This window comes from Hemitrygon akajei, chromosome 2 (assembly GCF_048418815.1).
Source record: "Hemitrygon akajei chromosome 2, sHemAka1.3, whole genome shotgun sequence".
NCBI classification, from domain to species: Eukaryota; Metazoa; Chordata; class Chondrichthyes; order Myliobatiformes; family Dasyatidae; genus Hemitrygon; species Hemitrygon akajei.
The window spans coordinates 147,030,734-147,049,625 of NC_133125.1; the positions used below are offsets into that span (position 1 = coordinate 147,030,734).

At 43.7% G+C, this 18,892-nt stretch overlaps 1 protein-coding gene across 1 annotated transcript in view; it reads left to right on the forward strand.

Moving 5' to 3' along the window:
- LOC140716636 (H-2 class II histocompatibility antigen, E-S beta chain-like) overlaps nucleotides 1-18,221 on the forward strand; it is a 34,081-nt gene extending 15,860 nt beyond the window's left edge. The window contains exons 2-6 of the mRNA XM_073029459.1: nucleotides 647-916; nucleotides 3,180-3,464; nucleotides 10,429-10,545; nucleotides 17,141-17,170; nucleotides 17,795-18,221. Coding sequence (XP_072885560.1) covers nucleotides 647-916; nucleotides 3,180-3,464; nucleotides 10,429-10,545; nucleotides 17,141-17,170; nucleotides 17,795-17,820 — 728 coding nt within the window. The 3' untranslated portion in view covers nucleotides 17,821-18,221. The remainder of the gene's footprint in view (nucleotides 1-646; nucleotides 917-3,179; nucleotides 3,465-10,428; nucleotides 10,546-17,140; nucleotides 17,171-17,794) is intronic.
- Nucleotides 18,222-18,892: the final 671 nt, after the last annotated feature.

The window sequence follows — 18,892 nt, forward strand, 5'->3', positions numbered from 1 at the left end:
GAGTGCTTTCTCTGTCCTATGCTCATTGTTGTCCCTGAGCATTCCATTATCCTCTTACCTGGTCACTTCCTCTGCTTATCTTGCTTTGCATTTCCTCCATAATTAAATCTGGGCCCAGCTTCACTGCACATCCCAACTACCATCAAACTCCCTCACCTTGCACACTAATACAGTTCAGTACCTCTCAGATGTTCAAGTAACTTTATTATTAAATTACATGTAGTATGAGATTCATTCACTTGTGCGCATTTAAAGTAAGCAATGAAACAATAGAATCAATTGAAAAACACAACAAGATGGGCGAACGACCAATGTGGAAAAAGACAAACTGAACTGCAAAAAGAGCCCAGGGTCTTGACAGGCACTCCCTTAACTAGTTACCACTACCCTTGTCCCCACTGTGGGAACAGCAGGAACAGTGGACATGCCCATCAGTGGGCTGGGGTAGATTTAATATTTATGGCAACAGTTGCCCCTCCTGCCCCCAGTGGGCTTAGGCCCTCGGGTTGTGGGTTGGGACCACTCGTGAGGTGCAGGTTGCACAGTCCAGTGTGGGGGGGAGAGATGACCTGCCATCCCTCAGGAGAGTGGCTCCTCTGAACCAGAGCAGTGGTGTTTGGTGTGGTAATAACTGTCTTTCTTCCAGGGGCCAACTCTGGTTACCACGTGCAGGGCTGTCGGTTTAACAGCAGCGCCACTGGAAGATGGATCTTCATCTACCAGGATTACTACAACAAAGAGCTGATTAGCTACTATGACTTTAACCTGAAGAAGTTTGTGGCAGCAAAGACGTGGATGCAAGGGAATGTGGACAGGTGGAACAAGGACGGGACAGCGGAAGCGAAGTATGAGGACGGGATCCGTGTGTGTGAGAACAACATCGCCATCGATGAAAAATGGGTGCTGCCCCGGAGTGGTAAGTGGAATTGTGATGCGAGGAAGGAAATGTTGGCTCTCTGAAGTTGTCCCAATACTGGGGAGGTCCCAAGTATCTAGGTCATCCTGGGTGGGAGATACATACACTGCAGCCCCAATGGCAGCTATTAACACTAAACTATGATCCCTCATCTCTTCAGCCCTGCACCACTCCCCCCTTCCCCCCCCCCCCCCCACCCCCCGGGATTTGTCTACCAGGCTCAGGGCTCTATAACCCCACTTTAAAAAAAAAAAAAAAACAACTAGTGGGTGGCTTGGCATTCCAGATTTTGAGGCTTGAATCATGAACTAACTGCAGAGACGGGGCCCCGAGGGTCAGTTACAGAGCACAAACAAGCCTTTGGCCCACTGTTTCCATGCTGACCATGTCCACATTTCCAGTAACACCAACTGAGATGCCTGATAAACTGACATGGCAAACTTGGAAGGCAGGATATACCTGTAACAGGGGTAGTGCAACAGGTATTCACTAGGTTATTTCCAGGAATGGTGGCATTCTCAGCCCAGAAGGGCTGCTAGTTCTGTATTCCTTGAATGGATTGCTATGTAAATTTAAAGGCAAGGAGTATGAAGTTGGTGCAGAGGTAGAAAATAAGCCATTGTCTAATTGAATGATAGTTGGCACAGGGGCTGAAAAGTCTTGTTTCATTCTTGCTTTGTACCTGCACAAATGTATTGTCCTTGTCTTTGTTCTCCCCCCCCCCCCCCCCCCCCACCACATGGCCATTTCTTGCCTGTGAAGTCAACCGGTTGGCAGCTTTCCAATTCATTCCTTTATTCATGATATAGTGGTAACAGCTGCCTTTCTTTATGATCGAGTGAGATAAAAATGCATTGTTTCCTTTTCAGTTTTAAAACATGGAACAGACCTTTTGACCTCCAATATCTGTAGCAAACCAAATGCCAAGTTAAACTAAATCTCTTCTGGCTGCACACAAGTACCATCTTTCATTCCTTGTATATTCACATTGAGCTAACAGCTGCATCTGCTTCTAACATTCCCTGATAGTAATTTCCAGGCAACTGTCCCCTCTGTTTATAATTTTAGAAACTGCCCTGTACATCTTATTCTCTCAGTTTTGTGATCTTCTATTAGGCCTCCCCTTGATTTCTCTGGGTGGGATGAGAGGGGAAGAAATCAGTTTGTGCATCTCCTTGCCCTCACTAATCTAAGTGGCATCCTAATGGGCCTCTTCACACTCTCCAATGCCCCCACAATTTTCCTGTAATGGGGTGTCAGTACTCCCAAGTGCAGTCTAACCCAAATTTTATACAGTTGCGCCATGACTTTCTTACTATGTTACCCAGTGCTCCATTCAATCAAAGCATCCACGTGCATTATTTACTATCTACTTTCAGGAAGCAATGGACTTGAGCCTCAAGATCCCTCAGTCAATGCTATTAAGGGACCTACCATTTACAGTATGCTTCCCCTTGAGCATCCCAAAGTACAGCTTCTCACCTGCTCAGGTTAAACTCCTCTGCTATTTCTGTCCATATCTGTAACTGTTCTATATCCTCTATCCTTTCATAGACCTTGCACTGTCTCTAACTCCACTAAGCATTGGGTCATCTGCAAACTCACTAACCCACCATTTACATTTTATCAGTTATTAATACTTGGTTGTAGGACTGTTTTGCAGGGACTGATTATATGTAATCTTCTAGTTAATGTCCTACCCTTTGATTCTTGTATATGTTGGGATTACATTTCACCTGTTAGTAGAATTTAGGAATTTGCTATTTCATAAAAGAAAATTGCCTTTAGGAATTGCTGTCAGTATCCCCATTCTAAAACTCTCCACCTCACTGAAGAATGGATGGGAAATCCTCTGAACCTTCAGTAACAGCTGATGCTGGACTTCTTGACAGTTGGTTTTTGCCACTGTGACTGCCACAACATTGGGCTACTGTTGGACAATTTTTAGGAGCAGTGGGGGTGGGGGGTCATGGGCTCAGTGCAGGAGTCTTGTATATCAGGAAAACATTGGGTTGTTTGCTGCTTCTGACAGTGGATAAATACTGCAGTTGTGGCAAAGCCTGAGACAGAATGTGCTGTCCCTAAAATCGTTAGTCATTTGGGATCTCCACCTTGTCTGGATTAATCTTCACTAGAATATCAGTTTTTTAAAAAATCAGTATTCAGCAGCTGGGTGACTGCAGTGGAAGTTTTTGGTAAATGGAGGCCAATCAGGTGGTCTGAGGTTGCTTCTGTTCTACATGTTTAACTCTTTCTCCTCTAGTTGAACCAGAGATCACCATCCGACCTAAAGTCTCACCCTCCCACTCAGGGCAGTTGGCCCTGCTCACATGTCATGTCACTGGGTTTTACCCTCCGAAGATTAAAGTCACATGGATGAAGAATGGAGCCCCAGTTCCCAATGGAGCCATCAATACAGTCCTGTTGTCAGATGGTGATTGGACGTACCAGGTGGAGGAACTCCTGCAGTATGACCCAGTGTCTGGGGATAAATACACCTGTCACGTGGAGCACAGCAGCCTGGCCGAGCCCATGACCATGGACTGGGGTAAGTGGAGAACATCTGGAGCCAGTGCTCTGTGCAGCCTTTGTCTTTGCTTGTCTACTAGTTTCTACACTTCGCTAAATAGATAAGGCACAAAGACAAAGTACAGCTTTTCCAGAGGAACTTTCCAAATCTTTTTGGACAATGTCATTCACTAGGCCTGCTATGAATTCAACCACCTCTTTGCCCATTATAGAGATAAGGCTGCAACCATGGAAACAGAATATTTATTTTCTTGTGCTGATTTATTCCAGCTTATCTCCCCTCATCTTTTCCAATAGTTCTGTCAGACTTTGCACTGTATCACCAAATGTAAAAAATTATATTCATGGCAGAGTAGGCTCTTCAAGCCACACTGCTCTAGCAATCCCCACAAACCTGATTAAACCTAACCATGGCTCAATTTATAATGACCAGTTGACTATCTGGTACATCTTTGGGCTGTGGTAAAAAGCTGGAAAACGTGGTGATAACCTACCTATTCCAAGCAGAAGGTGTACGGACTTCTTACAGATGGCACTGAAATTGAACACTGAACTCTAGAATGCCTCGCATAACTGCAACACTATTATGGATTAATGCAGGATAAGAAAATTAATTCTGTTCCAATCTTTCTAATACCATTTCAAAAGCACTTTTAATCTTGGATCAAAAGTGATCAATGTGCAGGATCCTCTGGACTCACACCACCAGGTTCAGGAACATTATTTTCCCCTCAACCACCAGGGTCCTGAACCAGAGAGGATAACTTCTCTGGCCCAATCACTGAACTGTTCCCACAACCTATGAATTCTTCATTTCGTGTTCTTGGTGGCATCCGTTGATCTCGAGAGACCATGGATCTGCGCCTGGAGTTTCCAGGGTGCAGGCCTGGACAGGGTTGTATGGGAGACCGGCAGTTGCCCAAGCTGCAGGCCTTCCCCTCTCCACGCCACCAATGTTGTCCAAGGGAAGGGCACTAGGACCCATGCAGCTTGGCACTGGTGATGTCGCAGAGCAATGTGTTGTTCAGTGCCTTGCTCAAGGACACAAACACACTGGGCCTCAGCTGAGGCTCGAACCAGTGACCTTCAGGTTACTAGTCTGATGCCTTGCCCACTAGGCCACGCGCCAACACATGTTCTTATTTATTGCATATATTTTCTTTTTGTTCGCATGATTTGTTGTCTTTTGTAATTTGGTCTTTTTGTCTTTGAGCAATGTTTCATTGATTCTATTGTATCTTTGTATTTACTGTGAATGCCTGCAAGAAAATTTGTTAATATGATGACATCAATGTAATTTGATAATTTTACTTTAGCTTATCTGTATTCCTATTCTGGACACAATGGACTTTTAACTAATTGTGAACCTGATTATTGTATTTGGAGAACTGGTCTTTGCAGCATCACCCACAGATGGAAGCAGCAAACCCATACAACAAAGCTGTCCTACAGAGCTGTGGTATGAATGCTCCCACTGACACAAGTGTCAGTCACTCCTAGTCAGTGGTTCTGAAGAACTAGAGGACTGCTGTGCTAGCTAAAGGAAAGAACACTTGAAACAAATAGTTAAATGTGCTTGCAAGATGTTGTAAAATACTAAGGTAGGATTTGAAAAGGCTGGATAACTGAGCAGGTACTGTAAATTTAAAATTTAAAGTGATGCCTACTTGTGATAACAGCACAACAGGGACATCAGTGCCTTCACCTGCACAGATTTTGACAAGTGTCATGTAGAATGTTCCAATTGAATGCCCCTGGGATACAGGAAGAGGTAAATTGGATTGAAATTGTGACAGGAAGTGAGTGATAATGGTGGGTGTCTGTCAAGTGTTTACCAGTAGGGATTCATTGTCAGTATTGTCCCTTGCTTTCTGTGCCATGTCAATGATTTGGTCCTAACTGAACAAGAGGTTTACATGTTGAAAGTGAAGAGGGAGCTCTAAATTGCAAATAAAAAATATTGCAGATGCCAGAAATATAAAACCTTTAAGAAAACTGAAATTGTATTAGGAAAACTTGACATAAGTACTGACTAAACTAATTGATATTAATGACCTGGACAGAATGGATTATGTAAAATGTATCCAGGAAACTTTCAGACAATACAGAGGGCCATATTCAGGAAGATGCAATACTCAACCTTGAATATAGTAGTGAAGTGGCAGTCAGGGAGCACTTTGGCTCTAGTGATACTAATTCTGTCAGTGATGTGCAAAGATGGGATAAATTCACAGATTAGGGCCCTAAACTGAAGCATAGCTAATTGTGGGGGAATTACCAAATCTAGAGGTCAATTAGGAGAGCCTGTTTGAAGGGAAAGGAATGAATGGTGAATAGGAGACTTTAGAGCAATATATCAAGTGTACAGGTGCACCATCTGTTTGGGTGAAGGGGAACCCCAGCTGAGATTGAGGCTGTGGTCAAGAAATTGAAATTGTATGTTGGATTTAGGAGGTAAGAGGTGAGTATCCTTTGAATCAGGGTACTCGAGGGAAATCTGGTAGTTGTGACATTGATCTGGCAGGTGAGATGAAGAAAAAAGGGGTTCCTAGGTAATTTTAAGGGTGGCTAGGGAGTAAGTCCCTTTAGAGATCATGAACTACAGAAAAAGATTTTTAATAAATTACCTCTGGAGCGGCTCTTCAGTAATGAGAAATGGAGCTGCTTTGGACAACATTCACATTGGCAGGAGGTATTTAAAGCCTTGCAGTGCATTATGGTGAATAATTCCTAGCAACTGAAGTCTATCTTTGGACTTTGAGGGGATAGAGATTAGATTGCAGAAGCCCTTGATTTTTAGCCACAAATTCCTGAATGCTCGAAGGTGGCTTAGGTTTTCAAGAAAGATGGCAGGAACAAGCTAGGGAACTCAGCCCAGTCACTGACCTCAGTGAGGAAGTTGCTGGAGGGAATTGAGTGACAGGACTTGCCAATATTTGAATAGATAGTCTGATTAGGGGTATGCATAGCTTTTTTATGGAAAGTCATGGTTGATAAATTTGTTTTTGAAGAGATAAACAAAAATTGGAAGGTAGTATAGTGGATTTGCCCATTTGGTCTTTAAGAACTTCAAGGTTCTGCATGCAGACTGTTCTGGAAAGTTTAGTCTCATGAAATCCAGAGCTAATTATGTAGATTCAAAATTTGCTTGGAGATGGGAAGTGGAGGGGGGGTGGTTATAAATTTTCTGGAATTGAGACAGGTTAGTGGTCATGATGTGGGTGTTGGAAGCTTGTGCATTTCTTTTTAAGCTGTAGTTGAAGGCGGTTTTATTAATCACCAACATGTTGCAGTATGCAAAGAGCCAATGTAAAAAGACAGTAATTCTCACTGTTCTAACAAAAGGCAGATTCAAATATTGATTGAAATTCTTGACTTCCAACAAGTGCTTCTAACTACTAAATGAAATATACAAATGATTATATAGTTGGGTCAGATGATACCTTCATTTTCAGTGAGTCTATCTCTGCTGTTGGCCACAGCCTCATCAATTGCTCTCCCAATAATTGGTCATTACTATCTCCTTTGAGATCTGGTCATGCAAATGTACCTCCAGCCTTTACAATTTGTTCTTCTTTCCTTGGGTTGTGTTCCACCTGCCAGTATAAGAGCTATTTGGGCAGTCTGGTTTAGATGATTTTGGAGTATTGTTGGAAGAGCTGACAGTGTGTAAAATGTGTGACCCTGGCATGTAACATAGCTGTGATAAGTATGTGTGCATGCAATGAGGCATTTTAACATTTGGTATGAGTTTCCTTTGATAAAGATTGGTGTTCAAAGTAAATTTATTATCAAACTATATACATATATCTCACCATATACAACCCTGAGATTTGTTTTCTTGCGGGCATACTCATTAAATCCAAAAAGCTTAATAGAATCAATGAAGACCACACTCAACTGGCTGGACAAGCAACCAACATGCAAACGTGCCAAACTGCAATGTAGCTGAGCAAAGGGCATTTAAACTGCAAGACCTCTCAATATTATGCCATTCATCCCATCAAGTTGCTCCAACATTGAATTATAGCTGGTTAATTTCCCCCTCAATCTCATTCTTCAGCCTTGCCCCAAAGCCCCTGATGTTCCCACCAATCTCTGCCCCAAATAAACCCAATGAATCAACCTCCACAGCGTTGTGACAATGAATTCCACAGACCCACCACCCTCTGACTAAATAAATTTCTCTAGTTCTGTTCCAAAGGGACACCCCTGTACTCTGAGGCAGTGCCCCCCCCCACTCCCAGTCCCAGACCCACCCACTTTTGGAAACACCCCCTCCACATCCACTCTATCTAAGCCTCTTAGTATTCAGTAAGTTTCAATGATTTACCCTCATCCTTCTGAAGTGAGCACAAGCCCAGAGCCACCAAACACTCCCCACACATCAACCCATACATTCCTGGAACCATTCCTGCAAACATTCCCCGAACTCTTCCCCCCCCCCCCCACCCCCCCAAACCCAGCAGATCCCTTCATGGACACGGAAGTCAAAACTACTCACAATATCCAACTGCAGTCTGATCAATGCCCCACAAAGCCACAGCATCACCTCCTTGCCTCTATATCCTAGTCCTCCCGAAACGAATGCCATCATTGCATCTGTCCTCCTTACCACCAACTCGACCCGCGAGTCAACCCCTAGGAATCCAGCACTAAGCCTCTGGAGTCCTAGAACCTCTGATTTCCGAATTCACTCTCCACCTAGAAAACGGCCTACACCCCTATTCCTTCCACCAAAGCAAATGACCACACACTTCCCTACACTGTATTCCACCTCCTCCCCCACTCTCCCAATTCATCCAAATCCATCTGCAGTACCCCCACCTCCTCAGCGTCGCCCGTCCCTCAAACTATCCTTGGAGGGGAAATCTGCAATTTTGGTCACAAAGCCATCAACTCTGTATTCCAGATCACTAGCGCACAATGTGAAAAGCTGCAGCACCAAAACCAACCCCAGGGGAACACCACCAACCTGCAGCAGCCACAAACGGCCCCACTCATTCCCATCCCCTGCCCCCCCACCAGCCAGCCAACCCTCCATCCATGCCAGCATCACCCCTGTTTAGCAGTATCATGTGTGGCACCCGTCAAAGGCATCCTGAAAATCCAAGTGAACAACATCAACTGATTCTGGAAGCTTGTGCATTTCATTCAAATCAGCAAGGTTTGTGTAGTAAATTTGTGGATGGTATGAAATTGGACGTTGATGGTGAAGGTTATCATAAGATTACCGGAGGATTCTTATCAGTTGGGGAAGTCTGCTGAAGAGTGACAGATTTAATACAAATGAGGGCAGCGGAATGGTTAGAGTAAAGCTATTAGTGCCAGCTGTAAGACAGGATTCAATTCTATCTGTAAGGTGTTTATACACTCCCCATGACTACATGGGTTTCTTCTAGGTGCTCCGGTTTCCTCCCACATTCAAAAAATGTATGTTTGTGATGGAGTTGTAGCCTTGCTATGTTGGCATCAATGTGGTGATACTTGCAGCTGCCCTAGCACAATCACTGATTTGAGTTGACATGACCTCTTGCTGTATGTTTTGATATACGTGTGACAAAGCTAATCTTTGCATTTGGGAAAATCAAGCCAGTGTACGGTTTCTATGAATGGTAGGGCACTAGAGGATAATTGTAGGCCAACATCCCTCTATTCAAATACATTTCATTGTATGCTGCTTCACAGATAGACTAGATGAAGCTTTAACACACTGGCCTTCAATAGTCAAGGTATTAAGTAAGAGTTGGGATGTTACATTGCTATTGTTTGTTATTTGTGTGGCTGCACCTGGAGTACTGTGGTTTTCATCACACCCTGTTATCGAGCCTTGGTTAAATAGCAAGGGTGCAGAAAAGTGAGTATTGCCAGGGCTGGATTGCCTGAGTGATGGCGAAAGCCTTTTGAGTATAGGAGAACAATCTTGAAGTTTAGAAACTGGAGCACGGGTAATGTGGATGCTAACGATCTTTACCCCAAGTTGGTCTGAAACTAGGGGGTATAGACTTGGGGTGAGGGCAATGCTTAAAGGTACAGCTTTTCATGGGGCAGTGGGTGGTGAATATATGTAACAAGCTGCCAGAGGAAATGGCTGAGGCAGGTAGAATAGTATAACTTGAGAAGCCCACAAGAGCAGTTCTTGGAGGGATATGGGCTGAATACAAGAAATTGGTACACAATGGTTGGCATGGATGCTGGGCTGAAGGGCCTTTATCTGTGCTATATTGCTCTGACACTTACATATTTAAATGTTGGAAGCATTCAGAAGTAGTATCAATGGACAAGTAGCCAATATTTCTCATTTGGGGCCACGTGGGATGGCTGGTGGCGCAATGGCATCAGCGCTGGACTTTGGAACAAAGGCTCCCGAGTTCGAATGCAGTCGCCCCCAGGGCACGCTTTCCATCGGTGCCGAGTTGAGTGTCCAGCTAGCCACTCGGCTTTTTTTAAAAAAAAGGTCTAGTCAGGAACGTTCATACTGTGACCTGGTTAATCCGAAAGGAGACCAATCCTGACATTACATGCTAGACAAGAATGGCTGACTGTCTGGTGTGAAAAGCTATGAATGAATTTGGGGTCATACATGAGCACTGGGAAATAAGTTGCTGACTTTTCATTATTGTCAGATGCTGATTAATGTGCTGCACAGTTAAATCAATTACAATGTTCAATGTGCAGAAAGTTGTGTAAATGTTACTGAAACCCTGGGAGCTACCAAATGTTTGCCCTGAACCAGCTCATTACCACAAATTCCTGCATCCCACAGGGTTTCTGCATTGCACTTCTGATGGCCCCAGAAAAGGTGTGGGGAGTTAATTTCTCCACCTAATTTCTGATTTTAAAACTTACAGCACTGTTCTACAGCTGGAGATAATTCCCCTGATACAGATGGAGATTATTCCAGTGTCAAATCTTGCTGGTTGCAGTGTCTTGGTCCCAGACATCTCCCCATCCTGCTCTAACAAATCGTTTCCCTTGGACAGAAGTGCAGACCACGCCGGAATCGGAGAGAACGAAGATCATCGTGGGAGCTTTGGGGTTTGTGTTCGGGCTGCTCATCCTGCTGGCAGCAGTTATAATGAAGCTCAAGAATGCAAAAGGTAAGCTTCTGTCTTAAGTGGGCAACTGCACCTTCTGCTCTGGGGTCCGGCTAACATGCATTCCTTTCATCCATCCACTCTACTTAGGATCCAAAGTCATAAATTGTTCTATTATGTTTTGACCATTTCAGTGAATTATCTGCTTTTTCCCAGGATCAGCATGGATGTGATAGGCTTGAAGGGTCTGTCCCTGAATGATTTTTCTTCCTCCTTTTTTCTCTTTCCCCCCCACCATCCCCAATCTTCTGGGACAGGGTGAAGCTTAGAATGGGAGGTTGTGAATCTGGACCCTCCCCCTCTGCTCCATCAATATCTGGATATTGGCTCCAGTTTCCTGTTTCCATCGCTAACTGGTGCAAGTCCAGGACCGGCTAGGACATTTTCCTAAATTAGCAGTCATTCAGTTACCTCTTGGCTAAGCACTGAGTGTTCCATCCCCTGTGAATACAACTGGTCTTCACTCCAGTAGTGAGGCAGAGTTCAGCCATGGGTCAGCAGATGCTGAGATTCTCTATATTGTGCTTCTAATGGGCCAGAAAGAGTGGAAATTCCATTTTCAGCTAGAATTTCTGGTCAAATATTTCCAGTTGCATGATTAATGCTTTAGAAACACTAAACTGATAAATAGACCAGAGATAAGTGAGTGTTTGAGTGACTCTATTTAACATGCATTTTGAATGCCAAAGGTGCAGTGGCTTTTCCTGCTTGAATTTTCTCAGTAGCTGAGTGTTAATGTCTCAAATCTCATGCAGTAGCCTATTGCAAGAGTTGAGCAGTATGAAAGAGGAGCACTGGACAGGATGTGCTGGCATTGGAGTAAATGGGGAATGTTCAGTTCTTTCCTGGAATGAAGGGGTTAAGTGTGAAAAGGAAGAGCTGAATCATTTACTATCAAGCGATATTGGGACAAAAATGAGGGAACGCACGGTTTATGAATAGGAGTTGCCATTCAGGAGAGGAATTTCTTTCTGGGCAGTACTACATGGACGTAGGTCCATTGACCAGTGGTCTGTCCAGACATCAGAAGTTTGGAGAGGGCAAGAGGCAGCAGCAGGTCTCAGCAGCACAACAGAGCTGTGACTAGCAACCAACTGGCATTTGGGATTGATTAGTAAGAGCAAATTAAATGAAGGTGGGTCAAGCACAGCGGCTGCTGTCTGAGTGGTGATCTTAAGGCTTCAGCTCTTCAGGGCTTCAGTCAAAAAGGAAAGAAAAGCTCAAGTTTTTTCCCCTTCTCTTCATAATTGCTCAGCTAGGACAGTAAAGATGACAGGCAGGATAGTGAAATGCTCCTCTTCCAGGATGTGGGAAGTCACAGACCTCCAGTGTCTCTGACGACTGCAACTGCAAGAAGTGCATCCAGCTCGGCTTCTAGCAAACAACATTAAGGAGTTGGACCTGGAACTGGATGAACTTGATTATTCAGAAGGCTGAAGGGATGATTTAAAGAGGTAGTTACCCGTAAGGTGCAGGACACTGGAAACTAGGTCTCAGTCAGGAAGGGAAAAGGGGTTAAGGAGCCAGTGCAGAGTGCTCCTGTGGTCATCTACCTCAAAAGGTGTATCACTTTGTATACTGTTGTAGGGGATTACCTCGCAGAGGAAAGTCAGTGGTTGGGTCTCTGGTACTGAGTCCGGCCTTTCCTCAGAAGGGAAAGGGAGAGAAGAGAAATGCTGTGGTGATAGGATATCAGACAGGAGGTTCTGTGGGTGAGAATGAGATTCCTGGATGGTATGTTGCCTCCTGGGCACTGGGGTCTGGGACACCTTGGATTGAGTCCTCAGCATTAAGTGAAATCATGGTCATGTAGGTACCAATGACATGGGAAGGATGAGTGAGGTTTTGCACAGGGAGATGGGTGCAAAGTTAAAGGGCAGGACCTCTGGGGTTGTGATCTCAGGATTGCTACCTGTGCCACCTGCTAGTGAGGCCAGAACTAGGAAGATTACAGTTTAATACATGGTAAGGAGTTGGTATAGGAGAGAGGAGATTTGATTTTTGGATCATTGGGCTCTCTTTTGTGGAAGGTGGGACCTATACAGAAGAGACGGCTTGCACTTGAACTGGCTGGAGCAAATCCTAGCCAGAGCGTTGGTTAATGCTGCATGTTGGGGTTTGCAGGAGATGGGGAGCAGTGCCAGAACAGTTGGTGGAGAGACTGTGAAGGTGGATCTTGATAATTCCTCAAAGTCAGGAATCAAAAGGTTGAGCATGGTGCAACTAGTGTCCTGAGCTGCCTATATTTCAATGCAAGAAGTATTGTAGGAAAGGCAGATAACAGTGCTGAAGATGAGGTAGCTGGTTTACAAATGGGCAATGTGTAGTGAAGAGAGGCTGTTAGGGCAAAGTTGCAGCCAACAGGATGAGTTACAATGTAAAAGACAGACAAAACCAAAGGGTAAATAAAAGACAAGGTGTATCTGAATGCATGCAGTATATGGTATAGGTAGATGAATTTGCAGCACAGTTGCAAATGGTAGGTATGATGTAGGCAACACTGAGCTCCCAACTATAATCTTTTATCCATGATTCAATGTCCTAGGATGCACATTGTATCAAAAGGATAGGCAGGAAGGCAGAGGGGTGTTGCTCTGGTTGAAAAATGAAATCAAATCATTAGAAAGGGGTGAAATGCAGTTGGAAGGTGTTGAATCATTGTGGATAGAACTAAAGAACTGTAAGGGTGTAAGACCCAAAACAGTATTAAGGATGTGGCCTACAAATAATGGGAAATGAAAAATGCATGTTAAAAGGGCAATGTTACAATAGTAATGGGCAGGGCTTCAGTATGCAGGTAGATTGCAAAAATCGGGTTGGTGCTGGATTACAGTGGAGGAATTTCTAGAGTGCCTGCAAGATGGCTTTTTAAAGCAGCTGGTGGTTGAGCCCACTAGAGCATCAGCTATTAGGTATTGTGCAATGAACCAAAATTGATTAGAGCTTGAGGTAAAAAACCTTGGGGTCAAGTGTTCATAATATTGAATTTACCCTGAAATTTGAGAAGTTAGTCAGATGCATCAGTATTGGAGTGAAGGGAAATGCAGATGCATGAGGAGTTGACCAGAATTGATTGGAAAGGAACACTGACAGAGATGATGGTAGAGTAGTAATGACTGGAATTTCTGGAAGCAATTCAGAAAGCACAGGATATACTTCCCAAAGAGAAATATTCTAAAGGAAAGTTGTTTTATCAATATTTTTTATTCTTTTCTACAAACAACAAAAAATTACAGCACATCCCCAAAAACCACGGCCATAACAAAATAAAATTAAATATTGAGCAGCAAAAGGGAGAATAATATAAAGGCAAAAGTAAACTGACACAGCAGAGGTGCACCGCACCAAAAACCTCAGTCCTCACCCTGTAAGAAAGTCCAATACAGGGTCCCATATCCTTTCAAAGATGTCCCCTCTGTCCTCATTACATAGTCTCAGTCTCTCCAAATGTAAAGTATTTGCCAGTTCTCTCAGCCACAGATCATACGTAGGCACAGAGTTCATTTTCCACATTTACAGGATTAACTTCTTAGCGATCACCATTCCAAACAATACAGCCATTTTTCATACTTATTGACTTGTTGCTCCAAGGATGGCTGAGCAGGTCTGGTTCCCACACTTCCCATTAGCCTCAGAAACAGTGAAAAATACTTTTCCAGTATGCATAAAGCTTACAACATGACCGGAATGAATGTGACAAGTTACTGTTCTCAGATTTACATCTATTACAAACTGGTGAAACATCAGGGTAGAAGCTGTGCAACTTTGGAATAATGGAGTCTGTATGATGTTTTAAACTGTATAAGTCTGTCTGACGTTGACTGAACAATCGTGTATACTCTTTAAACACTCATTCCAGACCACCTCTGTCAGTTCTATACCCAATTCATCCACCCATGTCTGTTTAAGACCTGAAGTATTCACCCAAGTTCCATTATGTAGGAACTGATTTTTTTTAAATAAATAAATAGGATATGGCACTATGAGTAACCAGATCAAATTCATTTATTGCCTCCAGGAACTCATTTTTGTCTAAAACTTAAATTGGATATATATTTCCTAACATAATCTCAAATTTATAAATCTTCTTTTAAAAAAACAAAAAAAAACAACTAGATGCAGGGATATTGTAAACTGCTTGTAACTGCACGAATGAGGCAAAGTTTCCATTAATATATAGGTCACCTACACTACAGATGCCACTGTTTCCAGGATGAAAAAGCAGTATCATTTAGGCCAGGCAAAAAGGAATGATTGTCACAAATTGGAGTGTCAATACAAGTTTTTGGGGCCTTAATGTGTAGTTGAATCTGCTTCCAAATTCTTAGTGCTGCCAACCATATAGCTGTAACTAAAATATGACTTATTAACTGCAGTGGGGCTGTTGAGGACAGCTGGTAAGGAAGTCTTCTTACAAAGCACTCGCTCTGAGTAACCATGCTGGGCATGAGCCTGAGGTAGAGGGTGGGCCTTTTTTCCACCATGCAAGAATGGATAGGTGGGCAGCCCAGTAATACACTTTAATGTCCTGTAGGGCAAAACCTCCTGCTTCCTTGGGCTTTGACAAGTGTTTCAGTAATTCTAATGGCTTAATAACAAATAAAGGGTATAATAATTGAATCCAATTAAAATATTACCGGAATAAAACAAAGTTGTCACAACTGTTAGCAAGAGAAGTCAAAGTCAGCATAAAAGCCAGAGGGCATATAACAGGGCAAAACTTAGTGGAAAGTCAGGGTTGGGAAGTTTTTAAAAACCAACAGAAGGCAACTTAAGTCATTAAGAAGGCAAAGACAGGAAATAAAAGTAAGAGTCGATAATGGAGGATACAAAGTTTTTTCATTTACATAGTGTAAAAGGTGAGGTTGGATATTGGACTGCTAGAAAATGATGCTTGAGGTAGTAATGGGGCAACAAAATAATGGCCAACTGAATAAGTATGGAAGACACTAGCAGTATGGTGGACATTCCAGGTGTTGAGGTTATTGAAGTATGTGAAGTTAGTGTAAGTAGAAAGCAGGTTCTTGGGGAAACTAAGGTCTGCAGGTGAGCAAGTCACCTGGACCAGATGGTATGCACCTCAGATTCTGAAAGGTGGCTGAAGAGATTGTGGAGGCATTAGTAATGATCTTTGAAGAATCATTGGATTCTAGAGTGGTTCAGGGGACTAGAAAAGTGCAAATGTCACTTTCCTCCAAGAAGGGAAAGAGGCAAGAGAAAGGAAACTAGTCTGACCTCGATGGTTGGGAAGACGTTGGAGTTGATTTTTAAGGATGAGTTCTGAAATTCTTTTGGAAAAAAAATAACAAGCAGGATAGACAAAAAAGAATTGGTTGATGTTGATTTTCTTAAGGCCTTTGACAAGGTGTCATACATGAGGCTGCTTTAACAAACTACAAGGCCATGGTATTACAGGAAAGATTCTGGCATAGATAACGCAGTGGCTGATTGGCAGGAGGCAGAGTGGGATTGAAGGAATTATTGAAAGGACTTGGACAGGTTAGGAGAATGGACAAAGAAATGGCAGGTGGAATAGTGTCGGGAAGTGTGGTCATGCACTTTGGTTGAAGAAACGAAAGGGTTGACTATTTTCTAAATGGAGAGGATACAAAAAACTTGAGGTGCAAAGGGACTTGAGTCCTTGTACAGGGTCCCCTATAGGTTAATTTGCAGGTTGAGTCTGGTGAGGAAGGCAAATACAATGTTGGCATTCATTTCAAAAGGACTAAAATATAAATGCAAGGGTGTAACGTTGAGACTTTATAAAGCACTGGTGAGGCCATGTCTTTACCAAGAAGAATGAGAGGGTGACATTGAAATCTATGGAATGGTGAAAGGCCTTGAGAGTGGATATGCAGATGTTTCCTCTGGTGGGTGAGTACAAGACCAGAGGTCAGTCTCGGAATAGAGGGGTGTCTTTCTAGAACAGATGAACTTTAGCCAGAGTGGTGAATCTGTGGAATTTGTTGCCGGGGCAGCTGTGGAGGCTAAGTCTTTAAGGCAGAGCTTGACAGATTCTTGATTGGTCAGGGCATGAAAGGATATGGGGAGAAGGCAGGAGATTGGGGCTGAGTAAAATTAGATCAGCCATGATGAAATGTTGGCAGATTCAATGGGCCAGATTACCTAATTCTGCTCCTATTTCTTGTGGTCTTGGGCCAACCAATACAATTTCAGAATGGTTATGCTGGGAATTCTTTATGCCAGGACTGGAGGTGGAGTAACTGACAAATATTCAAGTGGTGATTGCCAGGAGGTTAAGCTATGAGAAGCCAAAGGTCAATAGGAGATGAAATGCCTCATGACAAGACTGTATTGGCCATGTTGATAGTGGAGTGGGTCTAAATCCATTCCATCAGCATCTCTGCAGCAGTTGGGAGTTGGTGTAAAATTAAGTTTCTGAGCTTGGTTTATCTTGAGAGTGACTGGGAGTTCCCTGGGTATCAGTGTGATGCATCAGGGTTACTGAAGTTGGATCAACAGGCACTGAACTTTAACTATCGGTGAGCAAATGAGGAGCACACTCCCTACCAGACCAATGCTGCACTTGGTTTGACTCTGTCACTGACCTACTAACCACATCAACTTTCTTTTTCAGCTATTCTGGATTCCAGCAGTCACGGCCCACGTGAGTATCCCAAGGGAAGGTTGTAGTCACCCCAGTGGTTTGGGAAGGAATATGGTAGTTATTGGTGAATAAGCTTGTTTGAAGCAAGTGCCAAGATCAAGTGAAGCATCTCATCTGTCACATTTATAGCACTGGGGTTTTTCAAGCCATTGATCTACTGCCAACCCATAACAATTCCATGACCTCACTTATTTCACTAATGCACACTCTCCCATGTCCATCACCTTCCCCTCTTCCCAAAAATTCTCTAGGCTACAGCAGCCAGTTAACCCACACTGACCTGCACAATGTTGGGATTTGGGAGGGAAGCAGAACACTAGGGGTGGTGGGGAGGGGGATGGATGGTCACAGGTAGAATGCAGACTCCAGAGTGCTGGAGGTCAGGATTGAACCTGTCACTGGAGTTGAGGCAGCAACACTAAATGCTGCCTGTGGAGCTCCCTGTACACAGTGGACACGTCATGTAACCAATAGGGGTGGGGGGAGGGAGTATAATGGTGGAACTGTCACTAGGGACCATGTGTGTAGTACAGAGGTCAATGTACCATTAGGAGGGGTTTGTAAAGGTGGGACTGTCCTCATGCTCTTGTCTGGACACTGATGTCTCTCCATCCTCTGTTTCAGGTCTGATGGGCCCACAAATCAGTTAACCCAGCCCCAAGTGCAGTGCAGTTTCTACCCTCAATGATGGTTTGAACATGCCAGTTGCCCCAGGACTTGACTCTGGCGCAGTGGGTAGGAAGCTGCTCTGTGGGCTTTGGAAGCAGTTCCCTCTAAGCAGCAGTGTAAAGGTTCACTGTAAGCTCAACCCTGCCGAACACAGTGTGACTGTAGCTTGTAAACTGGAGTCAATCTATTTCTCACGCGTTCGGGGATCATTCCCAAATGTCCTGTAATAATCCTTCCTGTCTTGCTATAACAACACCCCAATCTCTAACTGTAAATCGGCATCTTAAATATTACTATTCTCTACAATTTGTAAATGATTTTATTGCAAACATTGATCTTTATACTGATGGCATGGTTTTGATTAAACACTTTGTGATGCCTACTCATTGCTTGCTGTCACTCTTCTCCAGTATTTGTCACTCTGGTTTTCTCAGCTGCTCTCACCCATGTGGCAGCTTAATTCCTCACTGGACAGTGGGTCTGCCATCCACAACCCTCCAAGTATTTGGTCCAGTGTTAAGATTGATATGTCTCATTCTGCAAACTCTTCCCTGCCTGGGGTAGAGTGGTTAAACCCTCATCCTTAAGTAGAAGGGATGGGCCCTCAATCTCCCTCAGTGGAGGGACAAACATTGACTCAGACTTCAATGTTCATCCTGATGGCACCAAATGACTCTAGTCCTGGGGTTGGAGAGAGTGGGGGAGAAGTCACTGTGGAAACTGGATGTGGGTTGTCTAATGAGTCCAATTGATTCCTTTCTCCACTGTCCTTTTCTCTGGCTGAGCTACCCTCCAGGGCAGAGGCAAATCATTGTTGAAAATCAAGGCAGATGATGCTAGAAATTTAAAATAAAATCAGCATTGGGAACTCTCATTGTGGTTTATGGCTGATTAGTGATGGGGGAGCTTTAACAATCTGACTGAATGAGTACAGAAGGGGAAGATGCCTTCAACTGTGAAGGGTGGCTAGAATGGAACATCCCAATTGGGGGCAGAGTGGGGTGGGGAGGGGTGTTTGGGTCTTCATCAGCAGTAGGAGAAAGCCCTTTGCTC